This window comes from Schistocerca piceifrons, chromosome 4 (assembly GCF_021461385.2).
Source record: "Schistocerca piceifrons isolate TAMUIC-IGC-003096 chromosome 4, iqSchPice1.1, whole genome shotgun sequence".
NCBI lineage: Eukaryota > Metazoa > Arthropoda > Insecta > Orthoptera > Acrididae > Schistocerca > Schistocerca piceifrons.
Window position 1 is genome coordinate 661,082,696 of NC_060141.1, and position 21,500 is coordinate 661,104,195.

General features: G+C 42.8%; 1 protein-coding gene across 1 annotated transcript in view; it reads left to right on the forward strand.

Annotated features, from left to right (window-relative positions):
* LOC124796098 (lathosterol oxidase-like) overlaps positions 1–21,500 on the forward strand; it is a 106,595-nt gene that overhangs the window by 58,278 nt on the left and 26,817 nt on the right. Inside the window, exon 2 of the mRNA XM_047260184.1 lies at positions 11,426–11,619. Coding sequence (XP_047116140.1) covers positions 11,426–11,619 — 194 coding nt within the window. The remainder of the gene's footprint in view (positions 1–11,425; positions 11,620–21,500) is intronic.

Consider the following 21,500-nt stretch of genomic DNA (forward strand, 5'->3'; position numbering starts at 1 on the left):
AGTCATTTTTTCGTTCGTGCGAGGATTTAGAGAAGGAACTGCAGTGCGGTCTTCCTCTGTGAAACAGCTTTGGAAAATGGTGTTTAGTATTTCACCTTACGCGTGTCATCCTCTGTTTCAATGCCATCGTCATCCCAGAATGTCTGGATATGCTGTTTCGAGCCACTTACTGATTTAACGTAAGACCAGAACTTCCTAGGATTTTCTGTGAAGTCGGTACATAGAATTTTACTTTCGAATTCACTGAACGCTTCACGCATAGTCCTCCTTAGGCTAATTTTGACATCGTTTAGCTTCTGTTTGTCTGAGAGGTTTTGGCTGCGTTTAAACTTGCAGTGAAGCTCTCTTTGCTGTCGCAGTACTTTCCTAACTTTGTTGTTGAACCACGGTGGGTTTTTCCCGTCCCTCACAGTTTTACTCGGCACGTACCTGTATAAAAAGCATTTTACAATTTCCTTGAACTTTTTCCATAAACACTCAACATTGTCAGTGTCGGAATAGAAATTTTCGTTTTGATCTGTTAGGTAGTCTGAAATCTGCCTCCTATTACTCTTGCTAAACAGATAAACGTTCCTCCCTTTTTTATATTCCTATTTACTTCCATATTCAGGGATGCTGCAACGGCCTTATGAGCACTGATTCCCTGTTCTGCACTTACAGAGTCGAAAAGTTCGGGTCTGTTTGTTATCAGTAGGTCCAAGATGTTATCTCCACGAGTCGGTTCTCTGTTTAATTGCTCGAGGTAATTTTCGGATAGTGCACTCAGTATAATGTTACTCGATGCTCTGTCCCTAACCACCCGTCCTAAACATCTGAGTGTCCCAGTCTATATCTGGAAAATTGAAATCTCCACCTAAGACTATAACATGCTGAGGAAATTTGTGTGAAATGTATTCCATATTTTCTCTCAGTTGTTCTGCCACTAATGCTGCCGAGTCGGGAGTTCGGTAAAAGGAGCCAATTATTAACCTAGCTCGGTTGTTGAGTATAACCTCCACCCACAATAATTCACAGGAACTATCCACTTCTATTTCACTACAGGAGAAACTACTACTAACAGCGACAAACACGCCACCACTCGTTGCACGCAATCTATCCTTTCTAAACACCGGCTGTGCCTTTGTAAGCCGGCCGAAGTGGCCGTGCGGTTAAAGGCGCTGCAGTCTGGAACCGCAACGCCGCTACGGTCGCAGGTTGGAATCCTGCCTCGGGCATGGATGTTTGTGATGTCCTTAGGTTAGTTAGGTTTAACTAGTTCTAAGTTCTAGGGGACTAATGACCTCAGCAGTTGAGTCCCATAGTGCTCAGAGCCATTTGAACCATTTTTTTGCCTTTGTAAAAATTTCGGCAGAATTTATCTCTGCCTTCAGCCAGCTTTCCGTACCTATAACGATTTCAGCTTCGGTGCTTTCTATCAGCGCTTGAAGTTCCGGCACTTTACCAACGTAGCTTCGGCAGTTTACAATTACAATACCGATTGCTGCTTGGTCCCCGCATGTCCTGACTTTGCCCCGCACCCTTTGAGGCTGTTGCCTTTCTGTACTTGCCCGAGGCCATCTAACCTAAAAAACCGCCCAGTCCACGCCACACAACCCCTGCTACCCGTGTAGCCGCCTGCTGGGTGTAGTGGACTCCTGACCTATCCAGCGGAACCCGAAACCCCACCACCCTATGGCGTAAGGTGAGGAAGGTGAGGAATCTGCAGCCCACACGGTCGCAGAACCGCCTCAGCCTCAGTTTCAGACCCTCCACTCGGCTCTGTACCAAAGGTCCGCAGTCAGCCCTGTCAACGATGCTGCAGATGTTGAGCTCTGCTTTCATCCCGCTAGCGAGACTGGCAGTCTTCACCAAATCAGATAGCCGCCGGAAGCCAGAGAGGATTTCCTCCGATCCATAGCGACACACATCATTGGTGCCGACATGAGCGACCACCTGCAGATGGGTCTACCCTGTACCCTTCATGGCATCCGGAAGGAGCCTTTCCACATCTTGAATGACTCCCCCCAGTATGCACACGGAGTGCACATTGGTTTTCTACCCCTCCCTTGCACTGATTACTAGTTTCGACAGGACTATGCTGCCATCTTTAGATCCACAGAGTGCAGGTTATGAAATTATGCTGTACTCTGTGGATCTGAAGATGGCAGCTTAGTCCTGTCGAAACTGGTACTCCAGTGTAAATACACGCGATCAAGGCAGCAGAGAGGTTTATATCAGAAGCTTTCTCCACACTCCATCTTATATCATTCATCCTGCAAAGCAGTGGCAGGCTTAGGTGACGATGATGGACCTGGATAGCGATCACGCGTCATTCTATCCAAGGTAGACCAAAAAGGCTCAATAATATTGACATCTCTTGACTGGTGGCAAGCGGACAAGCGATAATTCATCCCTGTGCTCACAAAACCAGTCGGTGGGCGATGGAAAATGGTCTGTCGTCTTGGAATGAAGCAGCTTAATTGGGGGAAAAATACTGCATCATGGAATGGATATGATTAGCCCGAATGGTCACATAATCATTGGCAGTAACGCGATTTTGCAGTGTAACGATGGTGGTCCGTGGAGGACCATGATATGACTGCCCCAGTAACCACCAGACCCCCGCCATGTTTCGCTCTTGGGACGTAAACTCGGCTAAAAGTTGGGAAAAGTGCAAAACGAAACTTATCGACCAAATGACGTCCTTCCATTGCTCCATAGTCCAGAATTTAGGCTACGGCACCGCGCTCTCTTGTTAACGGCATTTGTATCGCTAATGAGTGGTTTCGGAATTCTAGTTCGGCTTGTATTTCCCTGGGTATGGATGTCTCTTCGTACTGTTTTGGTGCTGACAGGGTTTGAGAGTGCGACAATCAGTTCTGCAGGGGGTCTGGCAGCTATCGTCCTCTTACTTTTCTTCACAACCCTCTGTAATGACCTTCCGTGACCATCGCTCAGCACAGACGTCAGCGTTGTGATTTAGCGGATGATATTTTCCCGCTTTTCCTGCATGCAATATAAATCTTCGATACAGTGTCTCTAGAAAGGCCAAACATTTCGGTTACCTTGGTTACAGGAGAACCCACCGTGCTAGCACCAACAACTTGCCCACGTTCGAATTCACTTAGCTGCGAAATAATTCACTCACAACTTTGCAGAACACTGTTCTGACCATGACTGACACTATCAGTGTATAGAGGACATTGCGAAGTTGTCGTTTGTGCTCACGTTAAAACAGCGCAAACTGCCAGTTTGTCTAGCATCCCCATTTAAGTTCAACCATGAATTTCTCGCGACGTTTCCACATTTGTGTCCAACCTCTGCAGCTACATTATTACAGATTGGTTTTATCTATGTATATAAATTTTTTAAAACAAATTAAAAATAATCTCTAATAATGGTTCAAATGGCTCTAAGCACTATGGGACTTAGCATCTGAGGTCACGAGTGCCCTAGACTTAGAAATACTTAAACCTAACTAACCTAAGGACATCACACACATCCTTGCCCGAGGCAGGATTCGAATCTGCGACCGTAGCAGCCGCGTGGTTCCGGACAGAAGCGCCTAAAATCGCTAGTCCACAGCAGCCGGCTAATCTCGGATAACGACGATACGAAATATATATACTACATTACTGCTCAGTGTTTACAATTCTCTCCCTCTCTTCTCTCTCTCTCTCTCTTTCACACACACACACACACACACACACACACACACACACACACCAACACAACACCTACCTCAAAATGTCCTCCGAAGTCAGTAAGAGCTAAAAGGGAAAAGCATGCCGAAAACATACGTCCGTGCGGTGTAACGATTTGATGCAGCTCTCTGTATGACTGAGAGAGTTTCAAAACATACCACACGCAGCCACATTATGAACACGAACGGCGTGTACAAGTTTATTTGGAATTACAACACACTTCGGTATGTTTCTATACCTGCTAATCTTGCTGTCTCATAATCCCTCTCCTACGCCATTTTTTTTTCATCTCAGAGCAGCACTTGCAACCTACGTCCTCAATTATTTACTGGACGTATTCCAATCTGTCTTCCTCTACAGCTCCCTCTAGTACCATGAGCGTCATTCCCTGATATCTTAACAATGTCCTACCACCCTGTACCTTCCTCTTGTCAGTGATTTCCACAAATTCCTTTCCTCTCCGATTCTGCACAGAACCTCCTCATTCCTCACCTTATCAGTCCAACTAATTTTCAACATTCGTCTGTAGCACCACATTTGCAATGCTTCGATTCTCTTCTGTTCCTGTTTTCTCACAGTCCACCCTTCGCAACCATATAATGCTGTGCTCCAAATATACATTCTCAGATATTTCTTCCTCAAATTAAGGACCATGTTTGATACCAGCAAACTTCTATCTGCCCGGAATGCCGTTTTTGCCATTGCTAGTCTACTTTTCATGTCCTCCTTGCTCCGTCCGTCATTGCTTATTTTGCTGCCTAGGTAGTAGAATTCCTTAACTTCATCTACTTCGTGACCATCAATCCTGGTGTTAAGTTTCTCGCTGTTCGCATTCCTGCTACTTATCATTACTTTCGTCTTTCTTCTATTTACTATTATCCTCTACTCATTAGGTTTTTCATCCCATTCAGCATATCATGTACTTCTTCACTTTCACTCAAGATAGCAATGTCATTAGCAAATCGTATCACTGATGCCCTTTCATCTTGAATTTTAATACTACTCCTGAACTTTTCTTTTATTTCCATCATTGCTTCTTCGATGTTCAAATTCAACAGTAGGGGCAAAATACTACATCACTCTCTTACACCCTTTTAGATACGAGCACTTCGATCTTGGTGGTCCACTTTTATTAGTACCTCTTGGCTCTTGTACATATTGTATATTATCCGTCTCCCTCTATAGCTTATCCCTACTTTTCTCAGAATTTCGAACATCTTGCACCACTTTACATTGTCGAACGCTTTTTACAGGTCGACAACTATGAACGTTTCTTGATTTTTCTCTAGTCTTGCTTCCATTACCAGCCGCAGTGCTTCTCAAGTGCCTTTACCTTTCCTGAAGCCAAACTGATCATCGTCTAACACATCCTCAGTCGTCTTTTCTATTAGAAATAGTTAAGGCAAATTTCATGCTTCCAAATGACACATCACACGGTTTTGTTGCATTTATAGTTACAGTGCTATGATCATTGGAAAATGCGTGAAAAGCAGAAATTCTCCTGCCCTAACCACTGTGACCGAGGCTGTCCCGAAAATGATAATTATGATACGACCGCTCGTATGTCATACTTGGTTTCCTTCGTATCAGGTACAGGTTCATGATTTTGATTCGGAGAGCAAATAATAAACTTGTTCTTCTCAGAAAGGCGCTAGAAAAAGCAGACCACGGCCAACGTCGAACTTCTGGACGTAAGCGTTATGTGGGACATTGATACTGAAATGAATAATAAACTCATGAATGGATAGTTTCAATAACAGCATCAACTGAAAGTAAATATGGACCTTCGGAATTCCGAATAACGGTAACGTGGAAGCATTTTAATGGCCACTCAATCGAACAAGTGTGGGGTAAAGTGCAAATGAAGTTATAATGAGAGTAAGTGAGAAAAAAAAACTCTACGGAAGACTTGTACAAGAAGAACTGACAGGTTGGTCACAGTGGGATATTGTTTCGGCATCTAGGAATTGTTAACTTCCCTCTGGAGCTGAAATGAACAATAAGAGGTAAAAAATTAAGTGATAGAGAGTGTAAAAAGCAAAACACGTTATAGAAAACAAATGAATTACTGGAACGCAGCCGAGTGATGTCTTCGACAACCACCGATACTTCGCCAAGAGACACACAGCTATTTTCAAGCCACAAATGCAAAGACAGAATGCTGTGCAAGGAAATTTAAACCCTCGGTAGGTGCGGCTTCGTCGACCACGTAGCACACAACGGTAGATGCAGGAAGATAACACGAGCACACACCCTAAACAACTAGCACCACCACACTACCAAAGATGACCGACATCAGAAGTTACCGGTTGTAAATATTAGATACCAACGGGTAAGTAAGTGTCATTAATTCTCTCCCTGGTCAGAGTTAACTTTGCGTCCTCAGCCGGTGGTTGTTAAAAACACGACGATATCGACCAATAATAAACTGGTCCGGACAGACCTGCGACACGTGCAGCGAACTAGAGACTCTGGAGCACAAGTTTTCATGTCGAACGGTCGGAGTCATTTGGTAAATTAGTAAACAAAAGTTTAGTCCGATCACCGGAACCTCGCCGAACAGTTTCGATGCAACACCGATCTCGGTACCAAACTTTAAGCCATTCCCTGCCTGCAAGAGATCAGCCACTGGCTGAATAGTCCCCACATAGCTCACTCCGTCTACCACAGTAACTATAGTTTCTAACTTATCTATGTAACCTACATTAAATAAATGACAAGGAAAACGCCGAAATGGAAAGAAATCTTTATGAACTTACTAATCCTTCCATTAGACAAAGCCAGTAGAAAGACTGTGGTGAGTATAGACAATAAATTGTTTAACAACAACATCAAACACAAGGTGCCCCTATTAATATCAAGAAGCAGCGACATCGCGCTCCAAAACGTGGGAAGAAAGCAGCCGGGAAAACGAGTCATCTCTCTACACCGAGTCGTCTTCCCATGAACACAAAGCCACAACGAACCTCCAACTGCGAATTACGTAATAATTGGCAAGGATCATTAATATACAAATTGAAAGACGTATCTTGAGTTAAATCGAAATACCGTTTTTAAAAAGAAAGGAGTTGAATTGACTACGTAAATTCCTAAAATAGTGATTAAAAATATATCTGCAACTAACGATTAAATTATTCTGAAAAATATATACTACAGTTGCTGAAAATTACAGCCACGAATAAAATAATAATAAAAGTTTCTAAAACAATCATAATTAATATTCACCATCGATAACTTCTGTCACCGTCTTTGATTATGGGGTGATGCTTCTTGTTAAGGATGCGTGTGTGTGTGTGTGTGTGTGTGTGTGTGTGTGTGTGTGTGTGTATGTGTATTGTCTTTTTGCATAACCCGTATTATGATTCTTGGCCGGCCAAGCCCCGCCTACTGGAGATTTAACTTACCTTGCGGAGCACTCTTTCGTTGTGTTGGAGCGTTGGAAATGATTGGAAATGACGAAGTGTGCACATGTCGAAATATCTGTGGTTGTCGATGATGTCACCTAGCCGCATTCCCGTAAGTTGACTGAGCATTTCATACGCCGGGAGAAACTCAAGTTTCACAGATTATAAAGGATTCTGGACGTGCCACTTAATGTAGACATGAAAAGGTCAGCGAAAGAAAGGAAAAGAACGAGTATAATGTCTCACGACTTAAAAGAAAATATCTGACAGTACGTCAACAAGTCGAATTTCATAAACCTATGAGTTCTGGAGGTAGGTTAACTTAGAGTTCTCCTAAGGATGTTGGATGTTTTGTGACTGCTATAGACGAGGGGAAGAGAGACTCCACACACTACTGCAGAGTGAGAAGGGTTGCCTGAGCAGCAGGCGTTAACCGGCGAGACGACACTGTAGTTCCCGTCGGGCGCACAGAACGCGCCGCCTATTTCCCGCTATTTTGTAGCGCCTGTCACATGAGCGGAATTAGGGCGTCGCTCAATATCCTTCCGTCCAACAGGTTTTTAAGGGATGCATGGCCCCATGACAGCAGAGCGAAGCAGAAGGTCAACTGTAGTTCAACTGGAGAGTCAACTGGTCCACTTTCGGGAGTAGGGTTACCAGTGTCCGGCTTTAGCGAGATATAAGTGGCTTTTTACGGTTGTATCCTGTCAAATGTATACAAATCAGGTTTTGTTACGCGTTCTAGACATGAAGGGGAGAGTACACAAGTAAGGCTCTTTCCAAACCAATGACGTAAGCACGAGGAATACATACAGGGTGGTCGGAAATTCCTGTTACAAACTTCTAGGACATGTAGAGGGTAGTGAGTACATAACATTTTGAATAGGAACCCATGTCCGGAAACGTATCGTATCCGTTCTACGACAGTTTCAAGGCAGATGATTATCTCATCCACACCTACGTGAGGAATCTACTTAGGCGTCACCTAGCACAATTGTTGCAATCCATTTGAAAAGAATACTGGCTCGTTTCGTTATTACTTACGCATTTCCATTACAACTTACACCTTAGGGTTTACCTTAGCCGACAACAACAGGAACCCAGCATCTACGGCACCAACCGCAACGTACCGATGCATTACAACAGCGGCTCGATGTGGCGACCACCAACGTTGTTACACACACTGTACCTCCAAAGCATGTTCTGGTACACTCTCTTCATCCCACCTGGTGTCTCTTCAGTGTCTTGTGCAGAGGCCAGAACTCGTGCCATCAGATCTTCATCTGTCTCTACTGGTGACTCATAAATTAGGCCCTTCATACGACCCCACAAGAAGTAGTCCATAGGGGTTAAATCCGGCGACTGTGGCAGCCACGCGGTTAGACCACCACCGCCTATCCATCGTTCACCATACCGTCTGTTGAGATGTCTCCGGACAGCCAGTGAAAAGTGAAGTGGTGCTCCATCATGCTGAAACCACATTTCCTGATGAACATTCAATGGCACAGCTTCCAAGAACCGGTCCAGTACTTGTCGTACGAATACTAAGTATGCGGGACCCGTGAGCTTGGATGGAAGGAGGTATGGTCCAATCACATGACCGTCCAGAATACCTGCCCACACGTTAATTCTATACCCGTCTTGAAATCCCTAAACATGAATGGCAAGAGGGTTTTCGTCCGCCCAGACATGGCTATTTTGAGCATTCAGAACACAATCCCTTGTGAACCTACAGTCATCTGTGAAGAGAACTCGACGTGGAAACAGGGGCGCGTCGATGCAACCTCTACCAGGTTGCACACCAAAAGAACCCGTCTTTTCGAATTTCCGAATCATTTTCTCCAGTCCCACGGCAGTCATCGGACCAACGCCTTTCTTCAAACCCTTCAGTTTCCGCCGGCCGCGGTGGCCGAGCGGCTCTAGGCGTTTCAGTCCGGAACTGCGCTGCTGCTACGGTAGCTGGTTCGAATCCTGCCTCGGGCATGGATGTGTGTGATGTCCTTAGGTTAGTTAGGTTTAAGTAGTTGTAAGTTCTAGGGAACTGATGAACTCAGATGTTAAATCCCATAGTGCTCAGAGCCATTTGAACCATTTGAACCTTCAATTTCCGGAACTTCTGCACAGCGACGTGTGCATAGTCATCATTCTTGCAATAAAGCTTTACAAGCAGAGAGCGATTCTGCATTACGACAGTCATGGCGACGTCGTAGACGCGAAAGGAGGATAAGCTGTGTACCCGGTGTGTATATACCAACTTCAGTGGATCTTGCGCATGACAGGTGTTTTCATTTACATATTCTGACACATACAGCGGCCGGCCGCGGTGGCCGAGCGGTTCTAGGAGCTTCAGTATGGAACCACGCAGCTGCTGCGGTCGCAGATTCGTATCCTGCCTCGGGCTTGGATGTGTGTGATGTCCTTAGGTTAACTAGTTCTAAGTCTAGGAGACTAATGACCTCAGATGTTAAGTCCCATAGTGCTTAGAGCCATTTGAACCATTTTGAACTACATACAGCGCCATGTATTGGCCAATTTCCACACTATTTTTTTTTCTTCTGCCATACATTTTCCCCCTGTTGGGATACCAATTATATTCTACACAGAGTACGCGAAAGAACTTGCCCCCCTTCTAACAGCCGTGTACCGCAAGTCTCTAGAAGAACGAAAGGTTCCAAATGATTGGAAAAGAGCACAGGTAGTTCCAGTTTTCAAGAAGGGTCGTCGAGCAGATGCGCAAAACTATAGGCCTATATCTCTGACATCGATCTGTTGTAGAATTTTTGAACATGTTTTTTGCTCGCGTATCATGTCATTTCTGGAAACCCAGAATCTACTCTGTAGGAGTCAACATGGATTCCGGAAACAGAGAACGTGTGAGACCCAACTCGCTTTATTTGTTCATGAGACCCAAAAAATATTAGATTCAGGCTCCCAGGTAGATGCCATTTTCCTTGACTTCCGGAAGGCGTTCGATAGAGTTCCGCACTATCGCCTGATAAACAAAGTAAGAGCCTACGGAATATCAGACCAGCTGTGTGGCTGGATTGAAGAGTTTTTAGCAAACAGAACACACCATTTTGTTGTCAATGGAGAGACGTCTACAGACGTTAAAGTAACCTCTGGCGTGCCACAGGGGAGTGTTATGGGACCATTGCTTTTCACAATATATATAAATGACCTAGTAGATAGTGTCGGAAGTTCCATGCGGATGATGCTGTAGTATACAGAGAAGTTGCAGCATTAGAAAATTGCAGTGAAATGCAGGAAGATCTGCAGCGGATAGGCACTTGGTGCGGATAGTGGCAACTGACCCTTAACATAGACAAATGTAATGTATTGCGAATACATAGAAAGAAGGATCCTTTATTCTATGACTATATGATAGCGGAACAAACGCTGGTAGCAGTTACTTCTGTAAAATATCTGGGAGTATGCGTACGGAACGATTTGAAGTGGAATGATCACATAAAATTAATTGTTGATAAGGCGGGTGCCAGGTTGAGATTCATTGGGAGAGTCCTTAGAAAATGTAGTCCATCAACAAAGGAGGTGGCTTACAAAACACTCGTTCGACCTATACTTGAGTATTGCTCATCAGTGTGGGATCCGCACCAGATCGGGTTGACAGAGGATATAGAGAAGATCCAAAGAAGAGTGGCGCGTTTTATTACAGGGTTATTTGGTAAGCGTAATAGCGTTGCGGAGATATTTAGCAAACTCAAGTGGCAGACTCTTCAAGAGAGGCGCTCTGCATCGCGGTGTAGCTTGCTGTCCAGGTTTCGAGAGGGTGCGTTTCTGGATGAGGTATCGAATATATTGCTTCCCCCTACTTATACCTCCCGAGAAGATCACGAATGTAAAATTAGAGAGATTCGAGCGCGCACGGAGGCTTTCCGGCAGTCGTTCTTCCCGCGAAGCATACGCGACTGGAACAGGAAAGGGAGGTAATGACAGTGGCACATAAAGTGCCCTCCTCTACACACGGTTGCGGAGTATAAATGTAGATGTAGATGTAGATGTAGAGAGGGGGAGGAGGAGATGGACAGAGTAAGGTGCAGAGTAGGAGATTGGGACCTATATCCATTTCCCATACATACTGGTATTAGAAACCTGTGCTTTTTCTTTTCTTTCTTTTCCATTTAATCACACTGAGTCACAGCAACGCATGGTTGGGGACAGCCAGTACAGTAACAAATGTTGTGAACTTTTACTGAGAACAAGTAGTTGTATTAGTATTTTGGCGCGCGCTCAGTACAGCAGTTACACTGGATGTAGCAGTGCGCGGCTCTCGGCTACGGGTATGCTGGTGACGTGAGGTGTTGTGGGCGTGCTGTGCAGGTGAGTGGCTGCTGACGGCCGTGCACACGGCGCGCTACCTGGGCTGGGAGCTGGGCGACCGCTCCGAGGGCTGGGACTTCTCGTGGCAGAACCTCAGCCTGGAGGCGCTGCGCCTCAAGAACCTTCGCGTCTACTGGCTCGTCGCCTCATTCGTCTCCTACTTCATGTACTTCAGCATTGGCGGTTTCCTACACGTAAGTGCCTCACAAACCACTCTTTTCTTTTTTTTCCTTTCTGCTGAAAATGTTTTCTTGATTGGTGTGTATTTGGTTTCTGAGCTCCTATACCCACGACTGGGAATCTTGTTTTCTCATTTCTTAGCACATTAAGAACTGGATATTGTTGTTCCCATTTATGGCAGTGGTCGGGTATTGTGTTCTGCCCGTTCAGTATGCAGCCCACACGACGTGATTGTCTTGCAGGTGTTCTAATACCCTTTCCGTGCATTCATATGAGTACCGCAGACAATACGGTATTACACTGACGGAAACAATCGTAGTACCAGAAAATAATTAACGTAGAGTAATGAGATTTCGGGTATACATTTGGGTAGGTAACGTTAAAATGATTAAAACTGCAAGATCACACGTTAATGTAAGCATGAGATAAGCCATTGCAAATATGGAATGCTGGTACATTAATAACAGGTGTAACCGCCGTGCAAGCATGCAAACGTGTATGCATTCTGTTTAGAGGTGCCAGATGTCAGTTTGTGGAATGGAATTCAATGCCCGTTGCATTTTGGTCGTCAATACAGGGACAGTTAATGCTGTTTATAGATGACGCTGAGGTTATCGTCCCATTATGTTCTATATATACTCACTGGAGACAGGTCTGGTGATCGAGCAGGCAAAGGCAACAGGTTGACTCTCTGTAGAGCATGACGGGTTACAACAGCGGTATTTGGGAGAGCGTTATCCTGTTGGAAAACACCCACTGCAATACTGTTCATGATTGGCAGCACAGGAGTTCGAATCACCAGATTGACGTAGAACGCTGCAGTCAGGATGCTTGGGATAACCACGAGATTGCTCCTGCTGTCATACGACATTGCACCCTTGACCTTAACTCCAGATGTAGATGCAGCGTGTACAGCACGCAGACAGGCTGGTCGCAATGCGACCGTACTGGAATGTGATTGTGGTGTGAATGACGAAATAAAATATAATCTCCCTCATCAACTCGCCGAAAATCAAAGTTCTAAACTGCTCACAAGCTCTGCATCGGCTGCTGTACGAGATTTACCCACACACTACTCAGCACAAAAACTTTAATGAGCCCTCATAAATGTGGTTGGATTTACAAGTTTGGCTACATTTCGTATATGAGGCGCCAACTCGCTATTCGTCGCAATGTACCTAATGTTCCACAAAGTATTTAATATAAATACAGGCAGGATTTGCTATGCAAAAGTCACGTAAGTACTCAGGTATTTTTGAAAGTTTCACAAATTCGAGTTTATTTTCGATAAAAACGTAGAAAAATCGAAAGTTACAGTTCACAATAAATTAATTTCAGAGCCTGATCGAGTTTCTTAAGATGTTAGTGGTGGTTGAATAAACCACGATAAATTGCATGAGTTATCTTTAAAAAACTGTTAAAGCTCCGCAGTATATCAAACAACAAATTCCACAGTGGCTACACACTGAAACCTTATAAGTGCGGCTTGTATCTCACGGAACCCGAAAAGTAACAAGTTCATCAGAGGTCAAAAAATATCTGTGTCCGAAATTAGGAACTCTGAATAATTCACACACGCGAACTAGCGGCTATTTCACCGCTCCTCAATAAAACTTTCTCCCAACACGTTCTAATACAGTCAGACCACCTCCAACGGCGTCCTCATCTGGATTCCTCCAGACTGCCGCTGTTCACCCACGAAACCTCGGTCAAGCACCACTTAAGTCAGTTAAACTATTGAACGTGAAAACTGTTGAAATTCTTCATTTTAACCTTTTATACACATAATATACATCAACTCACATGGAAATTTTCCCAGAAATATTATTCTGTTATCAGTTTTCTTTTATTTATCGTAGTGTATTTATAAACAATAATTGCTATGGTTTTCCTCCATTTTCGGATTTATAATTGTAACTATTAACAAGCAGTTTAAATTATACATTAAATAATTTTCTACATATAAGTTTACAGTACTGCCGCCACTTTTAATGTTTATTTATTTAATAAGAAAGCTGTTTTTGATTGCGCGAAATCCACTTTTCGGATTCTCATCTAAATGTGTGAATAATTTCAGTGAATTGACTCTCACAGTCCGATTCAGTTTTACGAGACGTATCGGCAGATACCTCGTTTTTGGCAATAGGGTGATGCGTTGCCGAGATACTCACTTTTGCAGATCAGGAATTATTTATAACATTTAACGTACAATAACTTATAAACTAATGCGGATATCGAAGGCGCGTCTTGACACGCTTAATCGTCCATCTTTTCCGCTTCAAATGAGTTTACTAGCTCTTCAGTGACACATACCGTTCAATATTTATCAATTTTGGGGTAAACTTTAATTTTGCACTGGACACGAAAAGCGGCCATGAAAAACGAGCAACCACTGTGCCCCCCCAATGGAAGGGATTTCCTGGTCGCGTGGTCACCTTAGCGCCGGTCCAGAGACAACCTCATCTGTGGAGCATAGTGTGAAACTGGCACTCCAAGTGCTCCTGTCAAGCTGATTTCAGCTGTCAACATAAATATGACCCGATCTTAGCCGCCGCCTGTACGTCCGTGGTCGCATGTTTGTGACTGAGTAAAGTGTCTCTTCCCTTTACAATAGGCTGTCGTGTCACAGCAGGCACTCACCTGGCCTCCTTCTAACCAACACACGGCCATCACTGGCACCGAGGCAGAGCCAGCTTTCATCAGCAAATGCAACATACCTCCACTCTGCCCGCCAATGAGCTCTCGCTTGACACCGAACTCGTAAATGGCGGTGGTTTGAGATCAGTGTAATGTTTGCTACAGGGCGTCTGGCTCGGAGCTGTACTTGAAGTAACCGGTCTATAACAGTTTGTTGTGTCACTGTGCTGCTGCAGATGCAATACGATGGGCCATACGCCGAACATGATGGTCTTCCTTTCGGTAGTGCTACGTGGCCGTTCGAAAACGGGTCTTTTGCGACTGCACACACCCGTGGCCACCGCTGCCAGCAGCCAGGTACAGTGGCTACACTCCTGCCAAGACTTTCTGCAGTATCGCAGAAGGAACATCCAGGCCCTACTACATGACCTCGTTCAAACCCAGTGAGGTGTTGACAATGCCGTGTTTGCCATTTTAAAGACACTCTTGACTAACATTAGCTCACCACTACCAGTCTTAAAGGAAGCTAACGCTCACGACTGTTACAGCGTGTATTTCAAGCAAAGCTCATTTGCAACCTCATATGGCGCTACTAGCGCTACTCTTATGCGACAGGTGCGAAATTTGAACAAACTTCATCTTTCATACGCAGAGGTGCTCCTAGCAACTTTCTTTTATGTCGCACAACTCCTTCTCGGTGTTGTGAATTTTTTCCATCATTGTATTTCGGCTATGTAACGTGGGACTTAGGGAAAGCAGGAAAGGTGTGGACGGGGCCTAATCAGTTACCGTTGTTTGCACAGAAAACACATACACTTTATTGTTTAAAAAATTACTCTAAACAATCATTTTTAAAAGATTTTACTACACTGGTGGCTGAAAGCCTTATTAGAAAAATTGCAGGCAATGTTATACACAATCAACAGCTGAAGGCCTGATTAAGAAGGTTCAAAATTATTCGTCGGCTGAAGGTCAGAAGCAATTTAAAAAATATACAATGGCTGAAGGCCTGAATAAGAAGTAAGGAAGGTAGTTTCATGTTAAAATACTAAAACCTTCTTCAAACAATCTTAACGAACTGTAACAGGCTATAGTGACGGCTGCAGGCCTTATTAAAGAAAACTTGAGATGCTTTCTGGGCTGAAGACCCAAAACCACACCAAAAACATGAACGGCTGAAGGCTTGGCTTCGGAATCAAAAGCAATTAAAAATAGAAGGTAAAAATCTTTTTTAAAAAAAAACATGCAGTTGAAAACATTTAGCGGCTGAAGGCCTACACTACACGTCTGAAGGACAACTATAATGAAAACACATTAATAAACAATTTTTCTAACCAAGAAATTTCTTTCTAAACTTACAACAGAATGACCGAAAGCCTAATTAAAGAAATATTAACTTATTGCATGGCTGAAGGCCACAAACAAACCTGAAACAACGGCTGAAGGCCTGCGCAACAAGTCAGACAAACAATTTAAAATAAACCCCTTCCTTCTTTAAAAAATTTTCCTTTAAAGAATACACATGACCGAGGGCCTTATTAAAAGGGGTTCACGTAAATCCTTGGCTGAAGGCCACACATAACTCGTCAAACAACTAACGGCTTAGTGCCTGGATTACAAATAATTTCAGATAGAACAAATTTTAAGGAAAAAAATTTTTAAAAATAAAATCAATCTTCAAAATTTTAATTTAACACGGCTGAAGGCCTTTATGTAAAATTTAAAAAAAGACTGAATTAGTACACGGCCGAAGGCCTCGCACAGTACTTCAAACTAAAATGAAAATCACAATCTAAAACAAACAGAACAAGTGGTGCTCAGAAGTGTTCCAAGGGTTGGCCTGAGAAGGTAGCTCAAATGTAAGGTAAGGTGAGACAGGCAGCCAAGAGTTGAAGTTAAATAATCGGATGGCAAGCCAAACTAGGGACGGCCCAAGGACCGAACAACACTTTAACAAATTCTCTTCCATCCGACCAACGTCACAACGATGGAAAATACCGGCCAAGGACGAAGATATGAACAGCACTACGTGTTAAGGAATTGACGTCTAAAAACAGCCAAGGGAACAATAAACACACTAAGCAAAATATGAAACAAACAACTTAAAAGGCTGTCGAACTACACGCCGCGCCTGACGGCATCAATACGACGAGGAAAGGCACACTGCCGGAAAACTACGCTATCGACCAGTGCAGGTAACTGGGGCGTTAACAGCCACGGGGCAGAAAATACAGCTGGTGCACTTGACTGGCAAGTAACAGTCAATTTAATAATGAATCACAATATAGGAAGACGGCTGCAAGATTTCGCCGACTCCAACACATCATATGTTGCTGCTAGCCTGAACGGCCCAGGGAGCAACAACCCAAAACTGAACAAAGAGATGTCACAATAGTTGAGGTTTCATAACACGTTAACTAATCATTCAGCTTCAGCGTCCAGGTTCGGTGGGCAACGAACTTTGTCGTTCTCGCTGTTAGCACCTCACGATCCAATAGTGCGTGCACGCTGCCAGCGGTCCCGGCCTGGCCTCGCGCCACGGAGAGTTCCTCACTGCTCTGTCCCAACCAACTGACCACCACACACACACACACCACCACCACTCTAAAATACTAGCGGTCACACCAAAGATAGTACGACAGTACTAGTATCGATAAGCGCTGCTGCTGCCACTCAAGGACACAAGCCAGCAGCTTCGTTACGCCAGTAAGTAAGGAAGAAACAAGATGCCACTCGACGTGACAAAATGCCAAAGGACAAATGGCATGAAAGCGAGCCACACACGGCTCAGGCTAACTGCTTCGTGCTAAACAAATTTACATCTTATCAATTTCGCATCTTTTTTATTTTGAATTTTCAGTGTTTGGGCATAAAACGTTTTTCCACATTACGAAACAATAATTTTTAATGTATGCATTACAGTACAACTCTTTATAAACTATAATCATGATATAATTGTAAAGTACATTTAAAAATAACAATTATAATCCACTTTATTAGTGTACACGAGAATAAATGCACTATATCACACAACTACACCTATTTCTGCAGCGCCCATTTGTTGATCTGTTCCTTCGTTATAATATTTGCTCTATTACTATACACGTAGCACTACATCGAGACACTTAGACATGTTGCAGATATTATCACTGAGCCCTTTGGTTTGATTTATCGGGGAGACCTTACCGAGTACAGTTGCTATTATTTCACATATTGTATTTAAGTTAGAGCGTAGGTTACCAGTACTCTTTATTGTGTGGAACTTCGTAAAATATTTCCCCTATGAAGCGGAATTGTGCAAATATACCTTATTTCACTATTTTTTTCACTGGCAGCACAAACTACAGGCTCTGGTAGGAATTTTTTTGCTTTGCGTTGTTTGAAATGGACACAGGTTGATGTTGCTTCATGCCACTTGAAACGCTTCCTGGTCGATCTTTACGTGGTGTTCTCCCTGTTCCAGTTGATAATGGGCTGAGCATAACTCTCTGTCGGCCCCAAGAGCCTTTTTTTATCATCGTCAAAAGGAGAAACTGCTTATATTTTTTCTGTGGATTCAGGGTATTGTAAATTGTAAAAGAATTGAGAAGCCCACAGTTTATTGAAGGACAACATTTTTTTCCCATTTCATCGATTTCCTTAGAGTAGGATAGCACGGAATATTTGATCTCCATGATCAACTCCTTTCATGTGGGCATTTATTGTTTTACAAGCGCAGGCTCCGGTATATCCTCTCCAGTTTTTCTATTTTTGGTCCCTGTATTTGAGACAGAAACGTCATGAATGTTTTATATCATTCTGACATCCCCTTGTCTTTCCATACGAGGAGAAGAATGTCACCTTTTCTACAGAAAATTATGATACCTTTCCTCATTCTCGATGCTTTGACTTTCAGAGTTTGCGGTAAACCTCTGTTCACTGTAATAGTACCACAGACTCAGTAGAACTGCTGTTGCAAAAATTGTCCTGTAGTTATGGTGCCAGATACCAAGATAAGGGCCAAGAACCGAGAGAATAGCTTGCTCCAATTCTTACTTTCTCCAGCGTAAACCACCATATTTCAGACACAGCGTGTGACACTCTCGCACGCCATCTTAACAAGTGACCCATACTTGTAGTCTTTGCAGTGTTGTATGTTCGAAACCTCAGGCGTCTCCATAGAATCATTTGGTTTGTAAACTGTTCTGAATTTATCAAGGAAAGAATCCAGCACAAGCTGGACTTTGAAGTGACTCCCAGGCCTATTTTTCAATTTTATGTTGTCACTAAAGGGCCTGAATCTCTAAATCTATTCAAATCTGTTGCGACTTGTAGTACTGAAAGTATTGGGGTATCTCTTAGAGGATTTGTTGACCAATAATCGTTCCATCTACCTTTCCTTGTTTGTCTCACTAGAAAAATTAAGCCGCGGTAGTTCTTCATGTCTCATTTGTGTAACAGGAGACCATTTGAGTGCTTTATGCGACTTGTTGATCCTTGCAAAACAGTTCAATCAGGTAGTCACCAAAGCTCAAGATAATCACGGAGGCTACAGAGACATATTGCTTTGGAAATATACTGACCACGTAATGAATTCCAAACTGCTGCACTTGGCAACATTGCCACCTTCGCTTCTCTACAGGTCTAAAAATGTCACTGTCACTGAGATAGTCTTCAGAATCAATGAACTCATTCCTCCACACAGCATTCGGATTTTCATTCACACTACGATCATCTGGATACCCATCGTAGAAAACCTGCAGAAGTTCTCCAGGGTCGTTCATTCGCCATCTCTAAAAGTAGGTTGGTTGGTTGGTTCTGAGCACTATGCGACTTAACTTCTGAGGTCATCAGTCGCCTATAACTTAGAACTAATTAAACCTAACTAACCTAAGGACATCACACACATCCATGCCCGAGGCAGGATTCGAACCTGCGACCGTAGCGGTCACGCGGTTCCAGACTGAAGCGTCTAAACCGCACGGCCACACCGGCCGGCTCTAAAAGTAGGAGGAACTTCGAGACGGAAATGGTAAATCTTTTAAATATCAAAATACGCTCAAAAAGCTAAATACGCAAAAGGTACATGAAGGCAATCATGTTTCCTATACTGCCTACTGGTGTAAACTCCTAATTCGATGAAGTCTGAAGGTAGCTTGTAGTAAACATGAGTTATCTCGCGATCCGTCAGCTACCGATGGCGCTCGTAACACGAGCAAACTCGGGGTCCGTCCTCAATGTCTTAAGAGCTACTCAACTGAAACTACAAGCTACTGTAAACAGTCAGAACTTTTTACATCGAGTACGCGTTTCAGAGCGTTAAACCTCCTCTATAATCAGGTAGACTGATATCAGTTAGTAAGAGAATAGAAGAAATTGCCTACCAAAATGTCTTCCAAACTCTACTTAAACTGTGCTTTATCTGAAACCAAGTTTTTAATGCTTGCTAGTAATTTATTGAAAATGTGTTCCCCTGAATACTGGACCCCTTTTTGGACCAAGGTAAGTAATTTTAGGTCTTTATGTAAGTAGTTCTTATTCCTAGTATTGATATTATGTATTGAGATATTGGTTGGAAATAGAGACATATTATTTGCAACAGATTTCATTAAGGAATAAATTTACTGAGAAGCAATGGTTAGAATATCTCGTTCCTTGAACACGTTTCTACATGATGTTCCTGAATTTACACCACAAATGAGTCTTCTTACACGCTTTTCCACTCTAAAAAAATTTTCTTGGTTTGACAAGAAAATATGATCCCACAGGATACAATAAAATGAAAGTATGCAATTTTTTTTTGTTTGTATGTCCTACATGTGACATCGTTCGCATTGCAAATACAGACTTCTTCAGGCCTTCAGCAATTCTGTGGTATGTCTTACCCAACTGAATTTATCATCGAGTTATAATGCCAGAAATGTAATACTGTCAACATCTTCTATCTGCATGTCTTCGTATGTTATACACACGCTGGAAGGAAATCTCTTACAGGTACTGAATTGCATATAGTGGGTCTTTTCAAAGTTTATTGACAGTGAATTAGCTTTAAACAATTTATTAATGTCAGTGAAAATTTGATTAGCAACCATTTCTAAATCTGTACACGTATTGTTATTTAGTGCTAAGTTCGTATCATCTGAAAACATAAAAAATTTACCATCTGGCAATGTAACAGACGAAAGTTCATTATATACACAAGAAAAATCAACGGCCCCAAGATGGAATCTTGAGGAACACCACATGTAATTAATTCTCAGTCAGATGAACACTGATTGCTTACTCCACTGGTACTTCGCAAGGACACCCTTTGCTTTCTGTTAGCTAGGTGAGATTCGAACCATTTTGCAGAACTACCAGCGACACCATAATATTCTCATTTACTTAAGAAAATGCTGTGATTCATGGAGTCAGAAACTTTTGACAGATCACAGAAAATGCCAGTAGCTTCTAATTTGTTAGCTAACGAATTAAGTCCATTCTCACTATACGTATAAATTGCCTTCTCTATATCGGAAGTCAGATGTTTAAGAAGGTGCTTGAACACAACCTTTCCAAATATTTTTGAAACAGTCGGAAAACGTGAAATTGGTCGGTAGTTTGACGGTATCTCTTTAACCCGCTTCTTGATAGGAGGCTTAACTTCAGCATATTTCATCCAGTCTGGAAATATTCCGCTGATAAGAGATTGATTATACAAATAACCTAGGACAGAACTCAGCTCACAGAAAATTCTTTGATTAACTTCGTTGATATGTTATCATAAACATTAGAATACTTGGATTCTAAGGATTTTATGATGGATACAACTTCTTTGCGAGATGTGAGTGTCATTTCTATTTTATTGAAGTTATCTTTAAAGACTGGTCTCAAATACTCCATTATACTGTTCACTGAACCTGATAATCCCAAACTGTCAGTAACATAAACAAAGTACTTGTTTAAGAGGTTTGCAACACTACATGCACTTGCTTCCAATGTCCCATTTTACAGCTTTGTTGCCTGACGTAATTATCTTTTTGTCATAATAAAGCTGCTTAGACTTCTGGATTACCTGCTTCAGTATCTTGCAGTATTCTTTGTGATGCATTGCAGAGCTTTTTCTAGACAGTAGATGCAGCTTCCTTTTTGTTCCATTTGATACGTTTATTCCTTGTCTAATCCATGGTTTATTTATAGACTTAAGTTTGATTTCGATTACCTTTAGGAGAAAACAATTTCCAAAAGAGGAAGTAACTTTATTAACGAATATTTACAGTTTTAAACAGGCTGTCACTCA